Raw genomic sequence first — 25,387 nt, 5'->3', positions numbered from 1 at the left:
ATTCTGCGCTGCTGTTGGTCCCTCTTTTACTGAATCTGACGTGTTGAACCCCATAACAAGTATCTTCACTGCAGAAGTCTACGCAGTACTGTGTGCAGTAAAACATATAAAGAAACTGAAACTGGACAAAGCCATCATATTCACAGACTCCTTAAGTCTTGTAAAAGCACTCATTTCTTCTCAAAAGCATACGAATCCTGTCTTCAATGAACTCTACTCACTCTTATGCAACATCTGCTTATCACATAGGCATGTAGTATTATGCTGGGTTCCTGGCCATAGAGGAATCGAGGGAAATGTGCTTGCCGACAAGATTGCCAAATCAATAGCATCGCAAGGTATTCGTTCTGCTGCTGTCCCTGCCACAGACATGAAGCCTTTTCTAAGACACAAACTCCGAAGCCACTGACAACGCTTGTGGGACACAGAAACAAGTAATAAGCTTCACCTAATTAAGCCGGAGCTAGGTCCCTGGCACCCAACTACGGAAATACAAAAAAACAGATGTCCTATTCACTAGACTGAGAATAGGACACACATTTGGCACTCACAACTTTCTCTTGTCCGGTAACGAGCCTCCAACCTGTGGCAGATGTGGCCACCGGCTGACCGTCCTCAATGTCTTCCTGGAGTGCCGAGAAGCCGAAAGAGACAGGAGGAAACATTTCCCGTTTGCATACCGCCATTGTATTCCCCTGCATCCGGCTGTTTCTTGGTGAAGAAGCGCTTTTTAAGACCAAAGCAGTCCTCGCTTTCTTAAAAGATGTTGTACTACATGTTACAAGCCCATTCATTTCGTAGCGCATCCTCTTTCCAGAGGATATCGCTAGGATAGATTATCTGTATAGCACATGCCTCTAGGCCCTTGGGTTTCAAGGGCCCCGGGGAGGCAGTAGTGCTCTAGACTATTTTATACATCTAGATAATCACATATTTTATATATTGCATCATTCTATCTCAATGCCTTCTAATGTTCATAGTACACGTCAATAGTCATTCCCATAATTTTATTACTCCTACATTTTATGGAATTTGGATCAACTCTTTTAGGCCCCTGTACAACCAAGGCACATTAAGATCACAGAACCCATCTGTCCACTTCGAACTCATGAACATTATAGCATGGCGCTCTTTGGCCACACCTGGCCCTTGCGCCATTAAACACCAAACATCATCATCACCCCAGTGTTAATGACTCATCTATACCCGAAATTATATGTGAGTGATGTGTGCCGCGTGTGTCAGCGCGAAAGGGCCACCCTGACGCACATCCTATAGGATTGCACCAAGTTCCCCGACGAAGCTTCGACAAGTACAACGATTCCGCTGCGACTCGCGGCTGCGGCGGAATGCTACGACCACGAAAGCCAAACCTGGGCCGTCCAGCAGGTCTCGGCGGCTCTTGAAAGACAAAGGCCGAGCGAAACAGACGGAACGTTGCCCCTCAGGGTGACCGACCGCGGGAGGAACACGCGCTGGAGTTGAGTAGAGACCACCCGCTGAGAAGACGTCAGGGCCCGCGTCACGGCGCCATTTGGTGTCGTTCTGCAGGCGACCACATGAAGTTGTTTCTCTCTATCTCCTCCGATCTATAAACAGTGGGTTGAACCATAGAGTTTCCTACTCTATGGGTTGAACCACGTTTGGTTGAACGATCGCAGCGCAGATTTCCCTCTAGTTATACTGAATTGCTAAATTGCTGCCAATTTGCTCTCGCCAATTGTTCCGCATGCTCTTCTGTCTTTAGCATAATTTCCGCAATCTTCAGCTTTAGCTTCCTATTAAACTTCTGTCTCCTCCACCTTTTGGTCAGGCTCTGTCTTGCCTCCCATAGCCGAAGCAGTCTAGAGTCAACCTCCGGTATTTGCTCTGTGCGGTCAATCTCCTTGGTGTACTCGCTTTGCCTTTCTTCAGCATATTCCCCCATTCCTCAATTGACAGTATCGCGCCCAGCCCGAATTTAGCAATTCCTTAAGCGGAACCCTGAGTACCGCCCGAACGTGGAGCATACTCAAAGCACTCCTGGACCCGACTAAAACCAAGTCGGAGAACAACAAGGCCATGCAGAAGCTGGTTCACAAGTTTCAGGGCTCAGAGTATGAGCTCATAGAAAGAGTAAGGCACAAGTGCTTCGGGGACGGTGACCCAGCAGCCTACACGGAGTGCTACAAGGGGAAAGAAAATTCTGATCTGGACAGGCCTATAACCAAAGAGGAAGTATACGCAGCAATAAGAAATACCACTAGGAATACGGCTGCAGGCGCAGACAAGATAAAAAACGTGCAGATTCGCAACCTGAGTGATGAGCTGGTAGTCGAACTTACTGACTATCTCAACAAGCACTGGGCGGAGGAGACGGTACCCGCGGAGTGGAAGCATTCGGAGGTAGTGATGATTCCAAAACCTGGCAAAAAACTGCAAGTAGAAAATTTTAGAGCAATCTCTCTCTCGTCATGCTTAGGTAAGCTGTACGAGCGGGTGGTTACAATGAGGCTACAAAATTATATGGAGGACAACGAGCTGTACCCCCCAGCATGTTTGGATTCCGCGCTAAATTATCGACGCAAGACGCGCTCCTCCAGCTCAAGGAGGAGGTGCTCAGCAACGTCCCACGAAACAGCGAACACGTCATCATGGCACTGGACATTAAAGGAGCCTTCGACAATGTCAGCCACGATGCCATACTCACAGAAATGGATAGCCTGAACTGTGGCAGAAGGATTCATGGCTACGTCAAGGCCTTCCTCTCTAACCGGACAGCAACAATCGGCCTGGGAGCAGTCAGATCAGAGAATTTTCGCACCCCAAACAAGGGAACTCCTCAAGGGTCGGTCATCTCCCCCATCCTTTTCAACGTCGCAATGATCGGGCTAGCAAGACAACTTGAACAACTTGAAGGCATACGGCACGCCAATTACGCTGACGACATCACGGTATGGGTGAACCGGGGATCGCTCAGCGAAAAAGAAGAGTGCCTGCAAAAAGCGGCCACCTGCGTAGAAACCTACGTTAGGGCCAGGGGCCTCATCTGCTCGACGGCGAAGTCCGAGCTCCTAAGGGTGTGGCGAGGCAAACAAAATCGAACGGTCCCTACAAGCGATGAGCTCAGCCTCAACGTATACCTCGCGGGACAACGCATTCCGGAGAAGACCACCATTCGGATCCTGGGGATGTGGCTTCAGTCCAATCAGCGGTGCAATCATACTCTGACACTGCTGAAGACTGCCACCATGCAGGTAGCCCGTATGATCAACAGAGTATCTAGCAAGAGACACGGTATGAAGGAGAGCGACACACTTAGGCTAGTCACGAGCCTCGTGGTTAGCAGAGTGGTGTATAGACTTCCCTACCACAAATGCATCAAGCAAGAAGAAGAACAAGCGGACGCCATACTGCGAAAGGCGTACAAAACTGCGCTTCACCTGCCGCAGCGCACATCGACCGAGAAACTGCTGGCCCTGGGACTGCACAATACCTTCAGTGAACTAAGAGAAGCACTACTATGCTCTCAGGCACGTAGGTTGATGCAGACCCCCACGGGAAGGGTGCTCCTGCGAAGATATGGCGGCGGCAACATGATCCAAGAGATCGAACGTACCGAGGCCATTCCGGACAAGTATCGCAGTACACTGCCAGTCGCACCAATACCCAAGAATATGGACCGGAACCTGCACAAGGCGTGTAGAGAAGCAAGAGCGGAGTAAGTGCAGAGAACCTTGGCGAACAAGGACAACACAAGGTATATGGACGCGGCAACGTTCCTCAAAGACGGAAGAGACAACAGCAGAGCAGTGGCGTCGGTAGTTAATTCGGAGCTCAAGGAGATCACCAGCGCAGCACTACAGGACTGCACGGTAGTCGAGGCCGAAGAGGCAGCTGTGGCTCTGGCAGCACTGGAGGGCTATCGATCTGGCAGGTCCCTAACAATAATAACAAACTCTCAAGCAGCGTGCCGTAATTATACAAACGGCAGAATTGGGCGCAGAGCACGCCACATACTCTGCTCATGCGACCCGGGAAACAAAGTTCAGCATACCATAATCTGGGTGCCAGGGCACACTGGCATAACAGGGAACCAAGAGGCGGATAGGATAGCTCGAGGGCATACCAACCGGGCGTCCGACACATCCAGCCTTAAGGAACCCGAGTCAGTACCCATGGGCTACTCAGATATCCTAAATTATTATAAAGGGGTCAGACTGAAGTACCCACCCCCGGATAAGGATCTAAGCAGAGAGGATGCTGTTGCATGGCGACAACTGCAGACGGGTACTTTCCCGAATCTAAACCTTCTGAATAAAATTTTCCCTACACAATATGAGGCTAAGTGCCCATGGTGCGGAGAGAAACCAGATCTGTACCACACATCATGGGCTTGTCAAAATATTGAGTCCCCAACTATCTATAATATTAAAAACCCGAGTGCGGAACAGTGGGAGAGTATGCTTTCCAGCGTAAGCTTGAACGGCCAAAAGCGCCTAGATGAGCGAGCGAGCTCGCGGGTTGGCCATACTCAGTGGAACCTTGGACTAGGGCACCAACCCTGTGATTGCAGACAGAAGAATCCATCAGAAGATGGAAGAGGCCGTCTGAAGCCGCGAAGATCTCTTTTCTAGAGCCCAATAAATGTTTTCCGATCCGATCCGAGTTATACTGATATGAAACTCTACACTCTCAGGCAAAGTTACACCCTTTGGCTTGCCCCTTCTGCCACACAACAATAATCGTTATCTGCCTTGATGCGTTTCCTTTCCTAAACGCTGCGAGCTCGGAACTTTCCAGTAACGAACGGCACGCGCGTTATCAGAAGCGGCACTCCAAAGGGTGTAGACTGTTCTATGGGGAACCAGCGCTGGCCAGGAGGCGCTACGACATTTTTCATGCGTTACTAAAATATGCTGAAACCGTCCGATAGGGAGGCTACGAAGATGGCACGATATATTTAGCGATAAGAAACGTGCGCCTGTATCAATGTTTGTCTAGCCCGATGCGGCCAGCCAAGTTCTGTCCATGGCCATGCGCGCTGCGTAGAGCGCATGCGCTGCTACGTCCTAGCACGTCGGTTCCCTGCCATTTGAGGAGCCGTGAAAAGTGTGACTCAAGACAATCGGTGAATTTGCTGACACGAAATCACTGCGTGTGCTACTGGAAACTGTGTCTACCGCTCGCTAGGCTGTGTGTTACGGCGCTGCTGTCGGCACGCGAAGCTTCAGCGCTGGTTGCCCATGCTGATAACGCGCGTGCCGTTCGTTACTGGAAAGTACCAGGCTCGCAGCGTTAAAGAAAGGAAACGCATCAAGGCAGATGACGATTACTGTTGTGTGGCAGAAGGGGCAAGCCAACGGGTGTAACTGTTTAAGAGTGTACCGTGCTCGGAAACACGACCTACTGGAACTCCAGACCTACACAGATATCCGGCTTCTACGGAGGAAGGAAACTAAGGAAAGGCCCTGACGTCACTCTTTGTGAAGCAAAAGTGAAGCCGGAAGTTGGCGTTGCTCATGGTCATGCTCCGCCTTTTGTGCCACCCTCCTCTCTTGTTTACATCTTTCGCGAAACCACGCCGCGCTGCGCGTGGTTTCGCGCGCGGAGCGCGCGCGCTCGCGCAACATCCGGCAGAGCACGGTGCAGGTAACACAGCGACACAAGACACGGTGACTAACGCAAACCCGCCCACACAGCGCCTTTGCCACGGCACGAAACATACCAGAGCAACAAAGAAGGTCAAGCGGAAAGTTAGAGAGGCTGAATTAATCTCATGGGTGGCGGCAATGGAAAAGAAACCTGCCATGAGTAACTACTTAAGAGGAAAAAACGAAATCAGGAAAGAAACCATTTATGATAACTCAAAGGGAAGCTCATTACTTTTCGAAGCGAGATCGGGATGCCTTAGAACACGCACCTATAAAGCGAGATATAAAAAAATTACCGACGATTACGTTACTTCCTAATGCGAAATTTGAGCGCAGCAAATGAGCTGTTTCACCTTTTCGATAGATTGAGGCAAAGAAATCGAGCAACACATGTATGCGCTATCACAGAATTTTTTTTTTATTTTTCACACGTATTCCTTTAACAAAGACTCCATTAACAGTTCTTGACAGTCATGAAGGAAGCTTTGTGGTCGGAGAAATAGACTGATATATGTTCGACTTGGTACACCAATGCTTGATTCTCAAAGACGAGATCTATACAAGTGCCTCGCGAGGTTGTCACAGCCGTGGGACGCGTTACGAGCGAGAGGAACGGGATGTTCTCCCGCATAAGTGTTAGGAAATTGCTGTTTGTCTTTATGTCAACATTAAAGTCCCCCACTACTAACATCGGTGTGGATCGATGGACGGTTAATGCGAGTTGCAGGAAGTGCACGACGTCTTTCGTGAGTGCGGTAGCGGACTCACGAAAGCGGTATCAGTCGGTCGCTGCTAGCGCTGGGGGGATGAAAGGGGGGCGGAGCTGGTTATGAGGCCGACGACAACGCGAAACCCAGGAACGGACGCCAAAAAGCCATTTGTGTAGCCAGCCCTCCTCCACAGTCTCTCCTCCTCCCTTCCATCATCCTCCCTCGCCCGGAGAGCCGACAGCGCGCATGCGCGGCGGCGGAGCAGCGGCGCATGCGCGGCGGCGGAGCGTGGCGGCGGAGGCGAGCTGGTTACGAGGCCGACGCCGACGACGACGCGAAACCCAGGAACGGACGCCAAAGAGCTGCGCTCTAAAAGGAAGAAGAAGCATGTGCTTGCTGCGGTAAAGCTAGGGAAACGACGGAGCATATTTTATTAGAATGTGAGGACGTCTATCCAGTGGTCGATTTAGGCACCACTGGCCTCCTTGAAGCCCTTGGGTTCAGCGGGAGCAGCGGTAAAGCAAACAGGTCCGCAATAGACATTAGTAAGAGGCGATTGGAGGATTGGTGGAAGAAAAGTAGGGAAACGACAAAAGACGGAGACGTACAAAAACACAGTTCGCAATAGGGGATCAGATAATTTGGACGTGTTAGTTCTTAGTGTTTTTTTTTTCTTTTCTTTTTTCATATCCTAGGTAGGATATCAGGCAGCATAGTAGCGAGAGCTTGGTGGCGCAACCCACCGCCCCGTTCCGAAGGGGATCGACGCTCATAACATCCATCCATCCATCCGTTAAAACGACAGGTTAAAAACGCGGAAGGTAAAAATTGGATAAATTCAATGGAAAAGAAGCATAGTGTGGAACTATATCGATACTGGAAACAGCAGTTCAGGAAGGAAGCGTTTTATGATAACTCAAGAGGCAGTGCCCTACTCTTTGAAGCTAGATCAGGATGTCTTAGAACGCGGAGCTATAAAAAGAAATTTAACGAAGGAGAAGACACATGTACTGTGTGTGGTAAATATGTAGAAACAATGGAACACCTCATACTAAAATGTGATGGTATCAAGCCCGATGCCGATGCGGCCACAGTCACCCTTCTTGAGGCCTTAGGGTTCAGAGATAATAATAGTCATGTAAATAAATATGCGGTGGAAATTAGCAAAAGGCGATTGGAGGATTGGTGGCACAAAAGCAGAGAGTTGACATAAGGTTGAAAGGGTAGGAAGACGTATTTAAAGAAAATCGAGAAATTCAATAACACACAACACAGATAAAAATAAAAAGGCAAAATAAAAAATCTGAGCATGGTGGCAACAGCCATCGCCCCGTTTCAAAGGGGGCGCTCCTACCTTCCATCCATCCATCCACCCGTCTGCTACGCTGTGGGCGGCTGTGCGGCGTTGTAATTAGTACGGCAGCTGTTGTGTTGTGATGAACTGCTTGTCTAGTCGATGATTTTGCTAACACAGGGACAGTGATGTCACAAGGCTTTGATCGGTCACTTGGCTCCTAAAGTTGACTGCCCGAATCTAAAAAATGTCGGAGCGTGTAGTCCGCGCTCTGCTCTCTAAGTTAAATAGCCTCTCATATTGCCTTTTTCAAGCAGATTATTATAAATCACATTGTGTAAAGAGTTCGCAAAGTACACAACAGTTTTATTGTACACGTTGTAAAATTCGCTTCTGCGCTCTTTAGAAACGTGAAGCCACCGTAATGTTCGACGACAGAACGATTACCACTCATTTTGTATCCATGAATGCGTCGCGAGTTCAAAAAGTGAATTACGCACACAGCTTCACTGCGTACGTATCTTAAGCACCACCGTTATGCTGCCGCCGTACCACGCAGAAAAGCTAGCTTTACAGTTTGAAAAGAGTTCCGTGACACGATTTAAGGCCTGCAGTGCAGCACGTTTTAAAGCACTGGGATCGCTTTTGCCAGCTTTCTATGAGCTAGACATCTAACGACATTAAAAACAAGATATGCTCACCTTTCCTTGAAACAGAATTGTTGTGTAAAGGGGGCGATCCATCTATTGCACATATCGGGCGGAGGACAAAATACATTTACCAGATCATCTGCCTTTCACTACGGCACACAGCAGTAAATCCTAATGTCATCTACAACATTAGGCTATCTGTAATCAACTCAGAAAAGCTAGATTATCCTATGAATCTTTTAAAACAACTTTTCCAGTCTTTTACGGAGGCTAGGAAAGGGAAATTTCTTGCCGTTGATCTAGCATTACAGCTGCCACCTATGCTCGTTGTTTACATTTCTTGCACCGCTCCTCCTCTTGTAGTATCACAATTCAAACGCAAAGCATTCGCAAATATGTTTTCTTTTGTACATTTGTGAATTTATTCATTTACCGCCTATACAAGCGCTTTGTGCCTTCCAGAAATGGCACACAGGCGCTGAACAGATCGCAGAAGCATACGACAGCGAACGGGTTATAACTAGCGCCACTCTGCTCTTACGTTCTTTCCCTAGTGGCGAAAGGGGCGAACTAGACCAGGCGTCTTGGATGAGGGAGATCTGTGCAGATCTGCTGGAGTTCAGTAGATCGTGCTCAGAAATGCGAGCGCAAGCACGTGGCGAGCCGCGCCAATCCAATGCAGAAGACAGAGGAAGAGGGAGATCGCGCCGCCGCCAATTTGTATCATGACCACCGTGGTCATGACTAATAAGTTCAGCGTTACCGACGTTTGCCATGGAGTTGGTCCACTCTGGTGGTAACATTGTTTGCGGGTAGTAAAGTTTGGCCAGCTGGTTGTGTGTGTTTTGTAGTTTGGCCCTGTTTGACCCAAGTGATCTGCCGTCTGGCAGCACGGATTGCATCACTTCAGATAGTGTGTGCAGTGGTCAGACTGCCGCCCCTGAACTTTGAGTACCAGCGATGAGTCTCCACCGACGCTTTTTTGCGAGTGCGTTGTTTGTGCTGCGAAGTATGAAAGTTTCGCTGCGCGGAGAATGGTGATTATCATGGAATCGGGCGAAACTTCTGAGACGCCCGTGATTATGGGTTTCACGGAGGACCCGCCGAGCGCCGACGAAACCGCCTTCTCTGAGAACGAGCCGCAGACGGTTAGCGTCAGTGTGACGGACCACCTGCCGAACGTCCTTCTCGCTACGTCGCAAGGCATCATCACATCCGAGCAACTTCAACAGGCTGGCATCAAAGCCACGCATATCGTTATCCACGATCAGAGTGCGCTAGACGTGTTCAAAACAGCACAGGTAGCTGCCTTTCTTTCGAAGTACCATGTACACTGACTGGGTTGTTAACCGAATACTATGATATAATTGATGAACATATGTATAGCTGGCTCATCACCGCTCCGTCGCTGTTCAAATGCATCAGAGTTGCATGCTTTCTTTTTCTGCTGCGCTAACTTTAGTGGCTCAGACTGCAAAAATTCCGAGTTTTGTATGCATTAGCTTGCGACGTCCGCACACTGTTAATGCACGATCATCTTTTTTTTTTCTTCATTCAGATAAGAGAGAAGGCTTACTAATGAAATATGCGCCGTTTCTTAAGGAAGTATCTTCCAATGTTTACATGCTTAACCACTAACATCACGCCTCGTGACATTGTCTGACAAAATCATTAGATTTTTCTTAGTTTCTCTTCGTGCACGCATCATTCGTGATAGTTAATGTCTTGCATATTAAAGGGCACTTCAGGATTTATTAAGTAAATAAGCAAAATGCTCTCCTCTTTCGCTCTCATAATGCATACAGGGAAACATTCCTGGCTGCGTTTATAGAGGTTCGTCGTGAAATTGTCGAATGTTGCTTACGTGCTAAATGGGTCACAATAAACGACCCACGGTATGTTACGCTGCAGCACTATGCAGAAAATTTTCTTGCTGGCAGTGTTCAGAGTTACTGTCTAGAGACCCTGAAATGATTTGATAGTTATGTATGAACATACTAGAGAGAGGTGGCAAAATGCTTGCATTCTGCTTGGGGCTCCAACAAAACAGAAGCAGACCCTCGGGTACACGAGCCACTTGCATCTAGGATCGCCAATCATCCCAAATTTAGTGGTAAGATCCTGACTATTGAGTAAATGTCCCGTCCTGACCTGTCCCAGTCAGGATGGCCAAATGGCCCGACTTTGGTTTATTTTTACTGGATAAGAATAAATAGGCGAGATTTCCTTTTTATAATGCATGACAGCTTGTTAGCACATCCTTCTTTCTTGTGTTCAGCTGCATTGTTCTAAACATAAAGACAGTTTTGTTCTCGTGGTTCTAGTTTTGTTGTATGCCCTAACCAAATCGAACTTCACTTTGATCCAAGCTGAAAAGTCCTAACCTGTACTGTGCCCTAACCATTCACTGTGTTAGTCAAGCAACCAAAAAAAAATTTCAACTTTGTTGCATTTAGACTGCGACTCATGGCACTGACAGGGTTGTTCCTCGGCATCAACTCCTTTGAGCTCCTCTCCTGCATCCCGACTTAGTCTACTGAAGTGTTGTCAACCCTACTTGCATCTCCTATGTAATAGAGAGGAAGAGGCAGGGAGGTCAACTGAACGAGGAATCATTTGCTACCTTGCAAAGGGAGTAGGCAAAAAGCGAAAGTGAACACTGCATGCATGCTGGAAAGTTTACAGGAGGACTATACTCGCAGGCAACTTTCTGTGGCTGTGAAGGGAAAGCTACAGAGGCGTAGCTTCAGCACATGTGTTACTGTGTTTGACAGCGCTTTTGGTTTTATGAAAGGGAAAAATTGTCATCCACTTGAATGTAGCACAAAGCTACAAAACAAATCCATACGGGTTTCTCAGCAAGAAAATTGCACAGTTGTGGAAGAATTTATCCTGCTCTGGGATTCAAACCTGGGACTAGTGCCTTTCCGAGGTGGTCACTCTACTATCTGACCTAACCAGGTGTCTAGCAGATTGCATTATGAGGGTGAATCATTTGAAAACTCGAAGCAGTGGAGCAGATACTGATTCAGCGTAGCTTTCACATGCGACAATGTTGCATTTACTGAGACATGGAACAAAAATGCAGTAAAATAAGTCAAATTTACCATTCAACGGTGCGTTAAATAAGGTGTTTGTTTTCTCTTTCCCAGCTTCAACAAATGTGGATAAAAATGTGGGACTACTTTCAGGAGCATATAATTTGTGGGCATTTTGCCTTTGTAGCTTTCCCTTCACTGCCACAGTATGTTGTCAGTGAGTTTGCAAACAGTCACTCAGGGGCGAGATTGCACAAGCATCCTGAATGGGATAAAACAGTGCAAAGGACAGGACAAAAGCAGAGACAATGTAGTGTAGTTGCTTTCTTGCTGCTGTGCTTTTGTCCTGTCCTTTGCGCTGTATTTATCCCCTTCATCACGAACCAGACAGCCCAATTTGGCACAATCCTACAAGCATCTTGCTTTCTCGACATTTGCTTCACATCCTGTCACTGAATAGGTAATCTTCAATTCGTGCTCCTGCCTCGCCATGCTCATGACCCCTGATGAAAGCGCTGCACCAGTGAATCAAATGCACACAAGCGAACATTCAGAAAGTGAGGTGCTTGTGCGATCTTGCCCCAGGCTAGTAGAAATGCACTAGTGCGTGTGTAGTGTTTTGTGCCAGCAACGGATGTGGCCATAGTCCCTGCATGTCAGACTTGGCTAATTGTCCTGAGTACAGCCAGTTCAATGTTGTCCGGAGAGACAGATGTTGGACGTCGTAGTGAGGACAGATACACAAGATATGTGCAGTGGTTTTGTCACGCCTGCATGAATCGCACATCCAGCTCTAGGCCATTCCAGTGTGTTTAGAGTTAGCATTTGTGAATGCTACCCCCAACTATAGTCGGTACAGAAACATTGCTTCACAGCAGGAAAGGTTAAATGGTACTTATAGCCGTAGCAAGGGGTCCAACTTATGCAGCTGGCAATTGGAGATACTTGGAGAACTTCAGAAAACTTGTGTCTCTTTGCGGGCAAGCAGACAAAGTTCGCTTGCAGCATTTGTCCTTGCCAAAGGAATTGGAAGTGTCTGGGTGTCTTCGCCGGGGAGACCGGGAAGCCTTGTCAGCAAAACCAACCATGTTTGAGTAACAGCCAGAAGTACTAAAACTCTCGATTATATTAGCAGGAGAGGCTACTGTGAACATTAAAGGACAACTTTAATTTCGTTGAATAAGTTGTGTAATTTATAAACAAATTTTGTAGATTTTGAATTTCTGCCAATCAAAATAATGCCTCTACAGTCCTTCTATGCCACCTCTGTTCATTCTGTGTAAAACAGGGATTTGGATCTCACTGGTTTCGCATTTGAAGTCAGGAGTGCTTCAGGCATGCTGCTACAATAATAATTTTAGTAGTTACTTTTAGTTACTTTTAGTTAGTAGCCAAACAGTAGTGAGAGCAGGTTCCAAGAAGAACTTGCCCCTTGTATGCCGCTCTAATCCTTCTATGAAAGTTCTTTGGATTACTGTTGCACAGAGAACTATGAAAAGCGGACAATGGAGAAACCGTTCTTTCTGCTTTCATCAGCCAACCAGGTTGACTGATGTGACCATAGCTCCCGTTGCACTGCAGTAGGATGGAGTGTAACTGTCATTGCGGGATCTACACATTGCCACTATTTTGGGTCCCCCTTGTGTTTAGGTGTAAATTCAGCTCTCTCAGCTGTAAGCCTTAAGTTTATTTCATCATTTTATGCGTTAAGTAATCTTTGCATAAAATTCATGCAGGCATCACTGGCAGCCCAGTCATCTAGTGAGGATGGCTCAGGAACCGCCCAGAAGTACAAGTACAACTGGGATGAGTCGGTCCATGAGCCGGAACTTTTAGTGCGTTGCCGCAATGTGTGCGGTCACCTCCACAAGAATAAGTTTGGCTCAGGTCAGTGGAATCAGCATGCTAAAACCAGGCCTTGATCAGTGCCACACAGGTTAACATCATTTTGGGGCACTGAAAGATTCTTGGCCTGGCCAAAAAATAAACACAATATTTTGAAACTCTTGCATTATTCCACATATACTCCTGAAGCTTGATGCACTTTGCACAACATTTCAGTAGCTCCTTAAACCATTAAAAAAATTATGAAGGTTACTGGTTGAGAAGCTGCTCAGCCATAACTGTGACCTCAGGACCAAAGTATCTTTTTTTCTTTCAAGCCTTTTTTTTATGTGTTCTGAATAAAAAAGTAAACATGCAGAGCAAGATCTAGTGAGTACAGTGGGTGGTCAATGCATGTATACCTTATTTTGATAAAAAGAAACATTGTTCTTGCACCTCTGTGTGCAGGGCTATTTTCCTGCAAAAGTAAACACCTTTCTGCAACTTCCCTTTTCACTTGCTCTTTAAGACATTTTTCATTGTGGCAATAAGTTTCAGTAGTACTCTGCGTTCACTGTACGACCTTTGTGGAGATAGTCGTTTAGTAATATCTTTTCTTTATTCCAAAAAATTGTACCCATAACCTTCCCAACTGGCCCTGACTTTATTATTTAGCCATGGAGGACTTAAGCATCGCTGCTGCAAAAACTGATCTGCAGTTTCAGGATTATAGTGAAGCTGCCACATTTTGTCCACAGTGACCAAATGGCTGATCAAGTCATTGGCAGATTGCTCCGAATGCACCAAAATGAGCTTTGATGCTTCCACCTTATGGCACTTTTCATTGGCAATCAAACATTTTGGCATCCATTTTACTGACTGCGTATGCATTTTCAACAGCTCATAACTTAAGAATGTGACTTGTTCCCTGGATATACTTAGTGCCCCAGCAAGAAATTTAGCATATATTTGTTGACCTCCATGTATCAGGTCGAGGACACGATCAACCATATAAGGAGCCGTAGTGGTTGAAGGGCTTGTGGACCTTGCTACATCTTTGGTTCCGAATAGCCACACTGAAATAGTGAGCACCACTTCTTAACAGTGGTGTGTAGGACAGGCACTTATCACCCTATGTTCTGCTCACATTTTCATAAATTTCCTTTGAAGTTTTCTTCTGCAGGAGAATAAACTTCTTGATAGCCTGTAGTTCATAAGGCAAAAATTCTGCAAAAATGAAATTAATAATCAGACATGTGAAACCCTGCACTCTGTCACATGAAAGTATGTTCTTTTTGATGAAGTTAACAAAGTTATACACATTATTTTTGAACAAGGTTGGGCCGAGAACTCTGCAGAACCCATTGTTACGATCAGCCTGCAGGGGTACTGCTCTGCAAACCTATCTCAGCCCGCTGCACTTATTTCGATCAACCCGTGGAAGTGGCATCCTTCAGAGAACCGGCGACGCCAACAATGCTAACCAACCATGCACTTCCTTCAGAGAACTGGAGACCACAGCAATGGTAATCAACCATGCGCCTCCTTCGAGTCGATGGCGCCTGCAAGTCAAGCCACATTTGGTGGACTGTGTCTTGTTACCTGGTTCGCTGTCGCCCTCATGGTCTATTTGCAGCAAGAGAGCTTCTCGGAAAAGGGTGTCTTGTGGTGCATTTTTCCTTGGGCCCCAGGATTCGTCACAGTCTGCTGAAACTCGTGGCGGCTGCCAGAAAAGTCAGCTCTGGAATTAAGAGGCGCTGGCTGGGGTCAAGTGTGAAAACCCTAGCTACGAGGACCCGCTCAACTCGGTGGGTTCTAGGAATCCAAAGTGCGTATGTGAGTGTGTGAGCCCTCCCCCTCAAAGGTGGGTCGACCACGCCTCCAACGATTGTAGACGGTCCGATTGGACGAAGGTTGGACAGCAGTTTTCCCTCATCTAGGGAGGACAGAGTGTTTTTAAGTAGCTGTGTGCTCGACAAGCGGTGTGCTTGGAGCTTGTGTGCTGTGTGCTTCGTCTTGCATGCTCCATTTGGGAGTCATGCTAAACTGTTAGAATGTATCTTATGCTTTAATGTAAATATTGTAATTAAATCCTGTACTCCTAGTTCCCGCCCGACCACAAACCTTACATCTGGTGGCAGCGGTGGATCAGCCTACAACTCGTAGACAGAAATGAGAGCTCACAGACTTTGGAACATGGTGACCGACCGGTATCCCGATCAAGTTGGAGGCAACTTGGGATTGACCACCTCTTACAACTGACTGGATATGGTGGAGGACTGGTGATATGCGCTGCTTGAGTGGGTAAGCGTTTGGTTTTGGCTGCAAGATTTACCAGGCTTCAATTTCTCTGTGTTTGTAGATTTGAATTGCTGGGGATCTTCTACTTGTATTCTGATTTGCGTGGGTATCGCAGCAAGTATTGTGTTACAGCAGAGCCAAAGCTTAATGTAGCGACCATGGTCCTATTGTGTTTGATGAGAGCTGACCTGTTGTGGTTGTGTGAAGAGGTCGAGGTAGACATAGAGGAGGACTTGACAGAAGCAGAAATTCGTAACACCATTCTCCAAAGTGACAATGATTTGAAATTTATCGAACATCTAGGTAACTGAATTCTAGGCAAAAAACTGGAACAGAAAGCAATTAGGCAAGAACAGGAAGAAATGAGGCAAAAACAGGAAGAAGCTAGGCAGAAAATGAAAAGAATTTAGCAGGAAGAAGGCTTAACAGAAGTAACGAGGTGGTACATTGCTGCATTGAATAAAGAGATTCAAGGTTTGGAGCAGTCAATTGAACGAATTCAACAGTGGCTTGAAAAATCTGTAGGCTGGACGCAGCGAAAGTGGGAGGAAGTCTATAGCAGATTTTGGTCGAAAGCCCAGAGAAGCAATAGCACCTGCGAGATTAGTAGCACATTCATAGGTGAACTCGAAGTGCTAGCAGCTAACGATACCTTAGTGGCAATAGAGGCCGTTAAAGGCCGTAGTGAGAGCGACGAGGTGCTGTGCCAACAGAGCACTGTAGAGATGGCTAGGCCAGCTGTGAATGAATTGGCACAGTCACCACATGTGTGCGTCGCATGTAATGTTAAGGTTGTTAATGAATTACAGAATTCTGCTGACCCGACAGACACGAGCGCCCATGTCAAGATAACTGTCGAGTCGGATCTGCGTTCCGAAGTGCAGTGCCAGCCGGACGATGCGGTTGAGTGCAGTTCACAAGATTGCGAGCTGCGTGGCTCAAGGGAAGACAATTGCATTGTTCAGGGATCGGTGCAGCTGTCCGCCAGTCTAGGTAGCCAAGAGAGGGACGATTTAGTTAAGAATCATTCAGACTGTGTGGCTGAGACAGCGATTGAGACCGACAAGCTCTGTGCCGATGCACAGCATGAGCTGGGCAATGCAGTAGAGGGCAGTTCGCAAGAGTGAGAGATGAAGCATAGCTCGAGTAAAGACTGCTGCATTGTTCCAGAGTCGGTTGAGCTGTCCGCCAGTCGAGGCAAAGAGAGAGTTGATCTAAATGAAAATCACTCAGACCGTGCGGGTAGGAGAGCGATCTGGGCAGACGAGATGTGTACCGGCCAGCACGAGGCGCGAGAAGGCGGCATGAAAGGGACTTCAAAGAGAAAACGGTGTAGGAAGAAGCGCAGTAAAGATCGGAAAGCGGTAAATAAAGTAGCGGAGCCAATGATGGCGACAGACGCAAAAAGCCAGGGCGCGAAGAAAAAAAGGCGCGGTCGTCGTCAACGACGTTGGTGCATCACGCACATTCGAGCCACCGGTCAAAAAGACACCGAGAAGCATGTTCTGCACGGACAAAGGGCACAGGGCAGTTATGTTCCTCGTAGTTCCGTCTTTCTTTTCAGGGTGCAGCATGTAGTGCGAAGGAGCGCAAGGTGGCAAGACGAGACGAGGTGGCAGGGAGTCGCGACGCGGTCAGTCGTGTTCGTGATGAAAGCCTGATACCAGGACGCAAATTGGCAGGCGACTGTAACGTCTTGAAGGAGCTGATAGCGTGTTGGCCCTTTTGTTGTTCCTGGGTAGCCAGAATAGCTTTCGAACTGCGACCACCTTGAGTAAGACTCAAAAGTATGAGTCAGTTGTAAACGTTTGGAACGGAATATGAAGACAGCTTCCGTAGAATTGAACCATGTTGTTTTGTTTTATTTTTGAGCATTTGAATATGTTCGCGATTTAAAATTAAAGTTTCTTTCAATATGTAAGGTATGAGCTTTGTGTTTTCGTTTTAGAAGCTCCGAGATTTGAAAGATGCGTTTTATGTAAACATTTAGTTTCACGAGGTGTTACTGAATGAGTAGATAGACTTTTTTTTTGTGTGTGAGTAACCTGAAGGTCAAGGTTATCGATGAGAGGCCTATGGTAACGCGCGTGAGTATTAGTTAACCTTGTTTATTTTAGAAGTGTTTTCGAAGTTTCAAAGGTGAAGCACATAGGTTTTCAGTAAGTGCATAATTTGCATAGAGAAGCGTTCTTAGTTCCATTAGTGCATGTCCTGTGTGGACGGAAGGAAGCAGAAGGTTTAGGACTGGGTTGCTCATATGTGTTAAGGGTGACCGTGTTCTGACTTCTCTAGTAAGCATGCGTGGAACTAGTTATTAGAAGTCATTTTTTTAAGGATTCTGCGGAGTGCGTAAGTGACGCAAGTTTAGTTGTTTGTTTAAGGTACGTGTCCTGTATGGACTAGAGAAAAAAAAAGAGAGTAAGCTTGATGAAACGTTTGCGTACGACGCAAGTATGCATTCTGAATAGGGACCACAAAGCTAGCGCGATTGTGATTATGTACCTATGGAGCTGACCAGACTTCAGTGGCACCAGTACATGCAATAAGTATGCCACTGCAGTAGGGTAAGAACAGGCTGTTTGTAAAGTTCGGCTGCTTAAGTTATGTTTGGGTATTAGTGGTTGAGAGCCTTCAGTTTAGTTCTGCGTATACCTTTGCTTTCGTGCAGCACAACAGTCAGACCTGGTTAAACTCAGGGGGAACGTGGACACTCGCTTTGCGGCACAAAGTTTTGAGGCCAAAATTTGAGGTTCCTACTTGAGCGGCTTGCATTGAAATTTTGATAGGAAGCCTGGTGGTTTAACAGCTGATTCCGGGCGTTTGCATGCTGAGTGGTATTGTGTTGCCGGTATCGACTCTTCTGTGCTGGTTGTTGTGAGATGGTTTAAGGCAGTCCAAGGGCACAGTGTTTGCGGAGAGGTAAGCCGTATTCTTGCTTACCAGCCATTCTCTTCCTGCCCAGCGGTTTTCAGCACTGGCCAGTTGAGATTTTCCGGGCCATGGAGGAGCTGTTATGATCGGCCTGCAGGGGTACTGCTCTGCAAACCTATCTCAGCCCTGTGCAGTTGTTTCGATTGACCCGCAGGGGTGGCGTCCTTCAGAGAACCGGCGACGCCGACAACGCTAACCGACCATGCACTTCCTTTGGAAAACTGGAGAGCGCAGCAATGTTAATCAACCATGCACCTCCTTCGTCGAGTCGACGGTGCCTGCAAGTCAAGCCACGTTTGGCGGACCGTGTATTGTTACCTGGTTCGCTGTCGCCTTCATGGTCTATTTGCAGCAAGAGAGCTTCTCGGAAAAGGGTGTTTTGCGGTGCATTTTTCCTCGGGCCCCAGAATTCGTCACAGTCTGCTGACACTCGTGGCGGCTACCGGAAAAGTCAGCTCTGAAATTAAGAGGCGCTGGCTGGGGTCAAGTGTGAAAACCTAGCTGCGAGGACCCGCTCAACTCGGTGGGCTCTAGGAATCCAAAGTGCGTATGTGAGTGTGTGAGCCCTCCCCCTCGAAGGTGGGTCGACCATGCCTCCAACGATTGTAGACGGTCCGATTGAACGAAGGTTGGATAGCAGTTTTTCCTCATCTAGGGAGGACAGAGTGTTTTTAGGTAGCTGTGTGCTTGACAAGCGGTGTGCTTGGAGCTTGTGTGCTGTGTGCTTCTTCTTGCGTGCTCCATTTGGGAGCCATGCTAAACTGTTAGAATGTATGTCATGTTTTAATGTAAATATTGTAATTAAATCCTGTACTCCTAGTTCCCGACAAGGAGCCAGGTCCTCCCCACAACCTCGACACCGAAATGCAGGGTGTAAGGTTTGTACCTAACACCCTGCATTTTGAGTGCCTGGCATCTCGACTTGGCAGGCATTACTGAACCATGACTGGCAGCTTACTGCATATGTTTGAAAAGAAAAGTGTACAATCATTGTATTCTACCAGTGCTAACATATTGGGCAGAAAGTTGGAGGTCAACAATAAAGCTTGAGAAAAAGTCAAGGGCAACGCAACAAGCGATGGAACAAAAACATATTGGGCATATAATGTTAGGAGACAGGAAGAGCAAGTGGGGGTAGCCAATATTCTAGTTGACATTAAGAGGAAAAATGGAGTTGAGCAGGCCATTTAATGTGTACAGCAGATAGCCGGTGGTCTATTATAGTTACACAATGGGTGCCAAGAGAAAAGGAGTACAATCGAGGAGGGCAGAGAATTAGGTGGGGTGATGAAATTAGGAAGTTTGCAGGCATAAGAGAGGGGCAGGTGATGCAATTAATGATTGCTAGAAAAGGCCTTCATCCTGCAGTGGGCATAGATAGGCTGATGATGATGACCTTAACTCTGTCATCCAAGCTCCTGTCACACAGGTATGTTTTTGGTATCCAGTGAGTTCTGATTAGTTCAGTGCAGTATAAGATATGTACTCTTTTGTTGAGCAGTATGCTTAGAAGCGAAGGGGAAAAACAAAACTCAGCTGTTACTGTATGAAAGAATTGCTGTTTTACAGTTGAGAAGGCCTTAGGGTCATTACAATTCGTTGTGCCTTCTTGCTGTGCCTCAAAAGCTTTTGAAGCATTGTGGTTTGAGATGTAGTCTCATGTAGCTTGTAAGTAACAAAAAACACAAAATTCTTTTGTTGCCTGCTCTAGCTACCTGATTTCTTTTACTTCCCTTGCAGTAAATACCAGTATGGCACACACTAGGTGCTATGTAAATAGCCACCTAAGGCAACACTAACAAGTTGAAAAGTTTGCTCAATGAATGGCTTACTCTTTCTTGCTTCATTTGGCTCTGAACAACTTTATTGTAATGTAATGATGGCGTAATGATACCCTGCAGCATCACCTCAAATAGTTGTTCATGCCCCAGATGCTGATCACTGCTGTGATATTTCAAGAGAAAACAGCATGGCACCACTGTCTATACAGCTTTTGAGTTGTCATCATGGTAAATGTGAAATTGTATGTGGAAGTGACTCCTCCTGTTTGGTATCAGTGACCTAATTTGCCTGTAGGGATTAATCATGCATTAGTTTGCTCTCCACCACGTGAGGCATATGGGAACACCTGGAAGGGATGAAATAATTGTGACCACTGTGCACACTTCAATATAACAAGTTCTTGTGGTGAAGTGCAGTTCTCAGAGTAAGTTCCAAGTTGCACTTGAGGCTGTATGACCATGTTTGCAATGTGATGCTGCTGAATATTAATTTAATCAGAAAGGTATTCGCCTTCCATTCCAGGAGGCAGGGGCCGCTGCATCAAATCTGGCAGTCGGTGGTACACACCATCAGAGTTTGAGGCCCTGTGTGGGCGGGCGAACAGCAAGGACTGGAAGCGCAGCATCCGCTATGCGGGACGCACTCTCCTGTGCCTTATTGAGGACGGCATCTTGATGCCACATGCCACATCTTGCACATGTGCTGCCTGTTGTGATGACATGGTCGTGGTGAGTATTCCAAGTGCCTAGCTGACCGTCTTGATTGTGCTGCCAGTGCAAGAACAGTACTACTTGATAGGGAAAAGTTGTCATTCAGTTTAGAGTAGCCCAAGCTTAGAAAAAATTATAAGACCAGATGGGTTTCTTTGAAAGCTTTGCAGTCCAAACATTTCTCCTGGTTTTCTCAGGGGTTAGAGCGACTGCCCTTAAACGTCTGAGATTTCATCCCAGGACCAAGATGAATTTTACTTAACTGCAACCCCGTTTTGAGAATGCTTTTTATCGCTTCGGTGACAATTCTTTCCTGTCATGAAACTTCTTACACCTTGTGAATTTCCACACAACTGATTTGCTGTATTTCTTCTTCTTCAAAGTGTTGATTAATTTGTCCTCATGCTGCTATCTGTTAATTAATCTCCTGGTTACCTCAGAGCAACGGCCTAGAAAGGCATTGGTCCTGGTTTTGATCCCGACAAATTTTTCTTTGACTGCAAAGCTTCCTTTCTGAGAAATCCATGTAGGTTGTATTTGGTGAAGGAGATTTTTTTCCTTGTCGTAAAAGTCATCAGCCGTGTCACGTATAGCATGCGTTTCCTCTGCTTAAACAGCGAAAGCGAGAAGATGAGCATCTTCTTATGCAAGATGCACAATCTTGCCTTGGGCCTTCCTCCACTACGTCTATGGAGAAACTCCTTCAATTGGGTGTACACAACCTATGGGAGGAACTCGCTGAAGCGCAATGTACCAGCCAATTAGAACACCTGGAAATCATGGCAGTGTGCTGGGCTACGTTACGCCTGATGCGATACAACATGTAAGACAAACCGAACTGTAAGCAACGAATCTCATTGTAAATCATGAACCAAATAGAAGGTTCCGCCGCCGCCGCCGCTGCCTGCAGCAGCAGCAGCAGCAGCATTTACGCAACATTCTGATGAACGTCGTTAAACACAGACGCAAAGTCCATTTAAAGCTGCCTGTACACATTGTTGCATTTACGCAACATTCGTCTAAAAAACGTACCCCTTTGTGCTGCCATCTGTGCTCATCCTTCGCATCTTCTACCAAAACAAATGTGGCGGAGGCTGCGCGTTTATTTTCTTTGGAAAAGTGAAATGGCTCCCAAACGCTTTTTTACTGAATGCAGCGACCTTTCCAGGAGTGACGACAACCACGAGCATAAATCCGTCTCGATTCAATATGTGTGCAAAATGTTTTCTGGCTGATTTTTTTTTTTCAAGGATGCGGTACATCTGCGTGTCGTGTCGTCACGGGCACAGCCGTACGTCTGTGCTTCTATGTTCTAAATTTTGACAATAATGTGAAAACACTGTATTGCTTCCTGGCTGCACAGGAATGCTTGTGCACCACCTGTGGTGCACAAACATTGTTGCACACTAAATCATAGGTGCACCAATGATTGTCATGTGCAAATAAACATCCGAGCATGAATCGCACTAAGTCTATCTTTCACCTTCAACTTCTTTATTTGCACGTTGTTGCAAACACGCAACATACCCTTTTTCTGCAAATTAAAACCACAGAAATTCACTAAAGTTAGTTTCCATGGGAGTACAGCTCCTGTTATCCTTCCCTACAACTCCATGAAATATATTCTGAGGAAACAAAAAATCGTGCAGTAAAGGGTTAAAGGGGTCCTGAACCGCACCACGGGCTTGGTGAAAAAACATAGTCTGCGGATAGCATACGCTGCTGTGAACACCTTAGCCAAGTTTTGCTGTTATACGTGGCGCGTTGGGCTCGCAAGCAGAGCACGAAGTCACCTGTCTCTCGAATGCATGCTTTCCAGTAAAAGGCTGCTCCTCGTTCTCTTCTGGATGCTTTATTTAGTAATAAAGCGAATTCCCATACACGGCTGCTATTGGCCAATAGCCGACGTCAATCAAGAAGGGTGTTTGTATCTGCACGCTTCTTCGTACTGTTACTGTGTATATTTATTGAATAAGTTCAATAACCAGGCTGAAGTAAAAAGAAATGGGCTTTTGAATTTCGATAGTAATTACAAACTTCCAGAAGAAGCAGACTGTCATTTGCTCATATACGCTTAGTCGCGGCCACCAGCATAGGAATTCAACTTTGGCCACCCTGTTTATCGATGTCGTAGCCGGTGTGTCTCGCTAATTTTGACTAGTTTTGGATGCTCAGTTAGCCTCGAACCATGCAAAACTTAAAGTCAGATCATGCGCATGCTTGCCAGTGCACACTCACTCGTGGCCATTCATGGTTAGATGCCTTTGCAGGCTAATTGATAGCGCTTCAAAAATGCACAAGTTGGATGTGGCTACCATCCGTTGGTCAAGCTGGTGAAGGGCAAAGCCAGTCCACACCACGTAGCGTGGTCAGACTGTAGCATATACACTTGAGCACACGCTCAAGCCGTGTCGTGCACAAAGCAAATGCGGTGCATGCGCACTATAGTTGCATGTAGCTGTGGTCTGATGTGTAGTGCAGATATCACGACCTCGGCAGTGTGCCACCACGAGTCCACTGGGTAAATGCGCTGCAGCTCGCTGAGGGCAATCACATTTGGCTTACATTTGGCTCGTCATAGGCTCCAGAATTCGAAGTAGTGGCGTCTATGTTTACATCCAAAAATAAATTTGAACTGCGTGCCACAGTGACATTTAGAAGGCGGAGCGTTGTGGGCACACCTTACTCCTCCATAGCCTTCGAGGTTCAAGGCATTGAAGAAGGAACAGGAGCACAGCGAAGAGGGTGTCTGGTTGCCAATAAGTCCACTTCTGCTAAGCGCATTGAAATACATTTTGTGGGAAGGTATTTCTGAAATACCCTATTTTAACTTCAAATGCATTTCTTATCTTTGATAAAAAGTCACAGGGCCCTTTTAATACCCCTGTCACACAGGCAAACTAAAATGCGCTTTGAGCAAGTGCACTTCAGTGCTGTTGAGTGTCGTTTTGGCGGTGTGCTGCTACACGAGAAAGAAAAGTGTTCTTTCAAATTAGTGGCAATGGCGACAGGGAGTCAGAAGGCAACGCACATATTTGTTAACTTAAATAGGCGTGCACAAGAATACTTTGTTATTGTTAGAAACAGCATTTACAATCCATTGCAAGTGAAGTAATTAATTACAACCTCAATAAAAAGATTAATCATCACGAGCCAAGATAAGACAACAATACTTTACCAGTGCCAGTCCAAATGATGGGTTCCACTAAACGACTGCATAGCCATTACCGGCGCGTCTGTAAACAGCCCGAGAATGAGAGTTGTTTTTCACAGTTCTTTTTTCCTTTTTTTAAATTTTTGCAATGTAGCACATTTTATGACCTTGTCATGTTAGCAGTTTAAAAAAAAATGTTATTAGAAATTGCTCCTGACTCTGCTTTTGATAATACTTTACTTATCTTTTACTCATTGCTAACGAGACTACACACTTTGTTGCCGCAAAGTGTGTTTGTTGAACACACTTGCTGACGAGTGTGCTCTACAGTAAGTGTCATTAAGCATTCTTGTGTGACAGCCTGCGAATGACAATAGCAGTGAAGTGCACTCGCTCAAAGTGCACTTAAGTTTGCCTGTGTGACAGGGGTATAAGTCTATCAATTTGGTTCATAAAAGTACGAGCTACGGCATGACCTCAGTACTCTTTGCAACTGTTCAGCATTCTTGAATATATTACACTTCTTTTTACTTTCTTAGAGTGCTGAGTCATATCTTAAGAAACCTTTAACTCTCTCGCCACATTTTTCCATCTAGTATGGTTTTTACTTTCTTGTATCATAATGGCCAAAAATTTAATGCACAAATTTTTTGGGAATTCATATGTGAAGTCTAATTCTTGGAATGTCCTCTTACACACAGACACAACCGTTCCCGGAGCTACATCATGAGTAACACTCCAGGGAAAACATAATAAAAAATGATCTAAATGGCGGAAATATGCTATGACATTAAACTGTTGCAACTATGTCTGGAACTTTATCCCTATATTTCGGTCGATGTCAAGGACATGTACTACAATATACTGCAAGCAGGAGATTTAGCAGCAGTGAAAGAATGTATTGATTATATGGCAACATGCAGTTCCAAAATGAGTGTGAGACAAGTGTTAAGAAATTTTGGTATTACTGAGGATGTATGCACCCTCCATCACTCTATGTTGATTTTGAAGGATCGGTTTATGTTCAACAGGACGGAATATGTATAGGGTCATGACTGGCACCAGTCCTGTCAAACTCGTTTATGGCAAAAGGGGATTGTTTGAAATAAACAATTGCTACTTCATGCTTGTCCAGTGTCGTCTTTGTCCTTTCTTCACGTCCAAGTGTCTTATTTCACAGTAGCGTGTTGCAATTATTCTTCACAGACTTACTTTTTGTTGTACATTTCAATAAAAGGAGATGTTCTAGGCTTGTATGAATACTTGCGCTGGCACAAGGGTGTAGCGTTTCGGTGCATAAAAGAACAGGACAGTTCAAAGATTGTCAGCATCTGCATGTATCTTACGTCTTCCTTTCGTT

At 46.1% G+C, this 25,387-nt stretch overlaps 1 protein-coding gene across 1 annotated transcript in view; it reads left to right on the top strand.

Annotated features, from left to right (window-relative positions):
* Positions 1-8,929: 8,929 nt before the first annotated feature.
* The window catches only part of LOC139050831 (deformed epidermal autoregulatory factor 1 homolog), a 75,784-nt gene continuing 59,326 nt past the window's right edge, over positions 8,930-25,387 (top strand). The window contains exons 1-3 of the mRNA XM_070527619.1: positions 8,930-9,588; positions 13,062-13,212; positions 20,686-20,891. Of these exons, the coding sequence (XP_070383720.1) occupies positions 9,322-9,588; positions 13,062-13,212; positions 20,686-20,891 (624 nt within the window). The 5' untranslated portion in view covers positions 8,930-9,321. The remainder of the gene's footprint in view (positions 9,589-13,061; positions 13,213-20,685; positions 20,892-25,387) is intronic.

Source organism: Dermacentor albipictus, chromosome 10, assembly GCF_038994185.2.
Source record: "Dermacentor albipictus isolate Rhodes 1998 colony chromosome 10, USDA_Dalb.pri_finalv2, whole genome shotgun sequence".
Classification (NCBI taxonomy): Eukaryota; Metazoa; Arthropoda; class Arachnida; order Ixodida; family Ixodidae; genus Dermacentor; species Dermacentor albipictus.
This window is presented reverse-complemented; position numbering and strand designations above follow the sequence as displayed.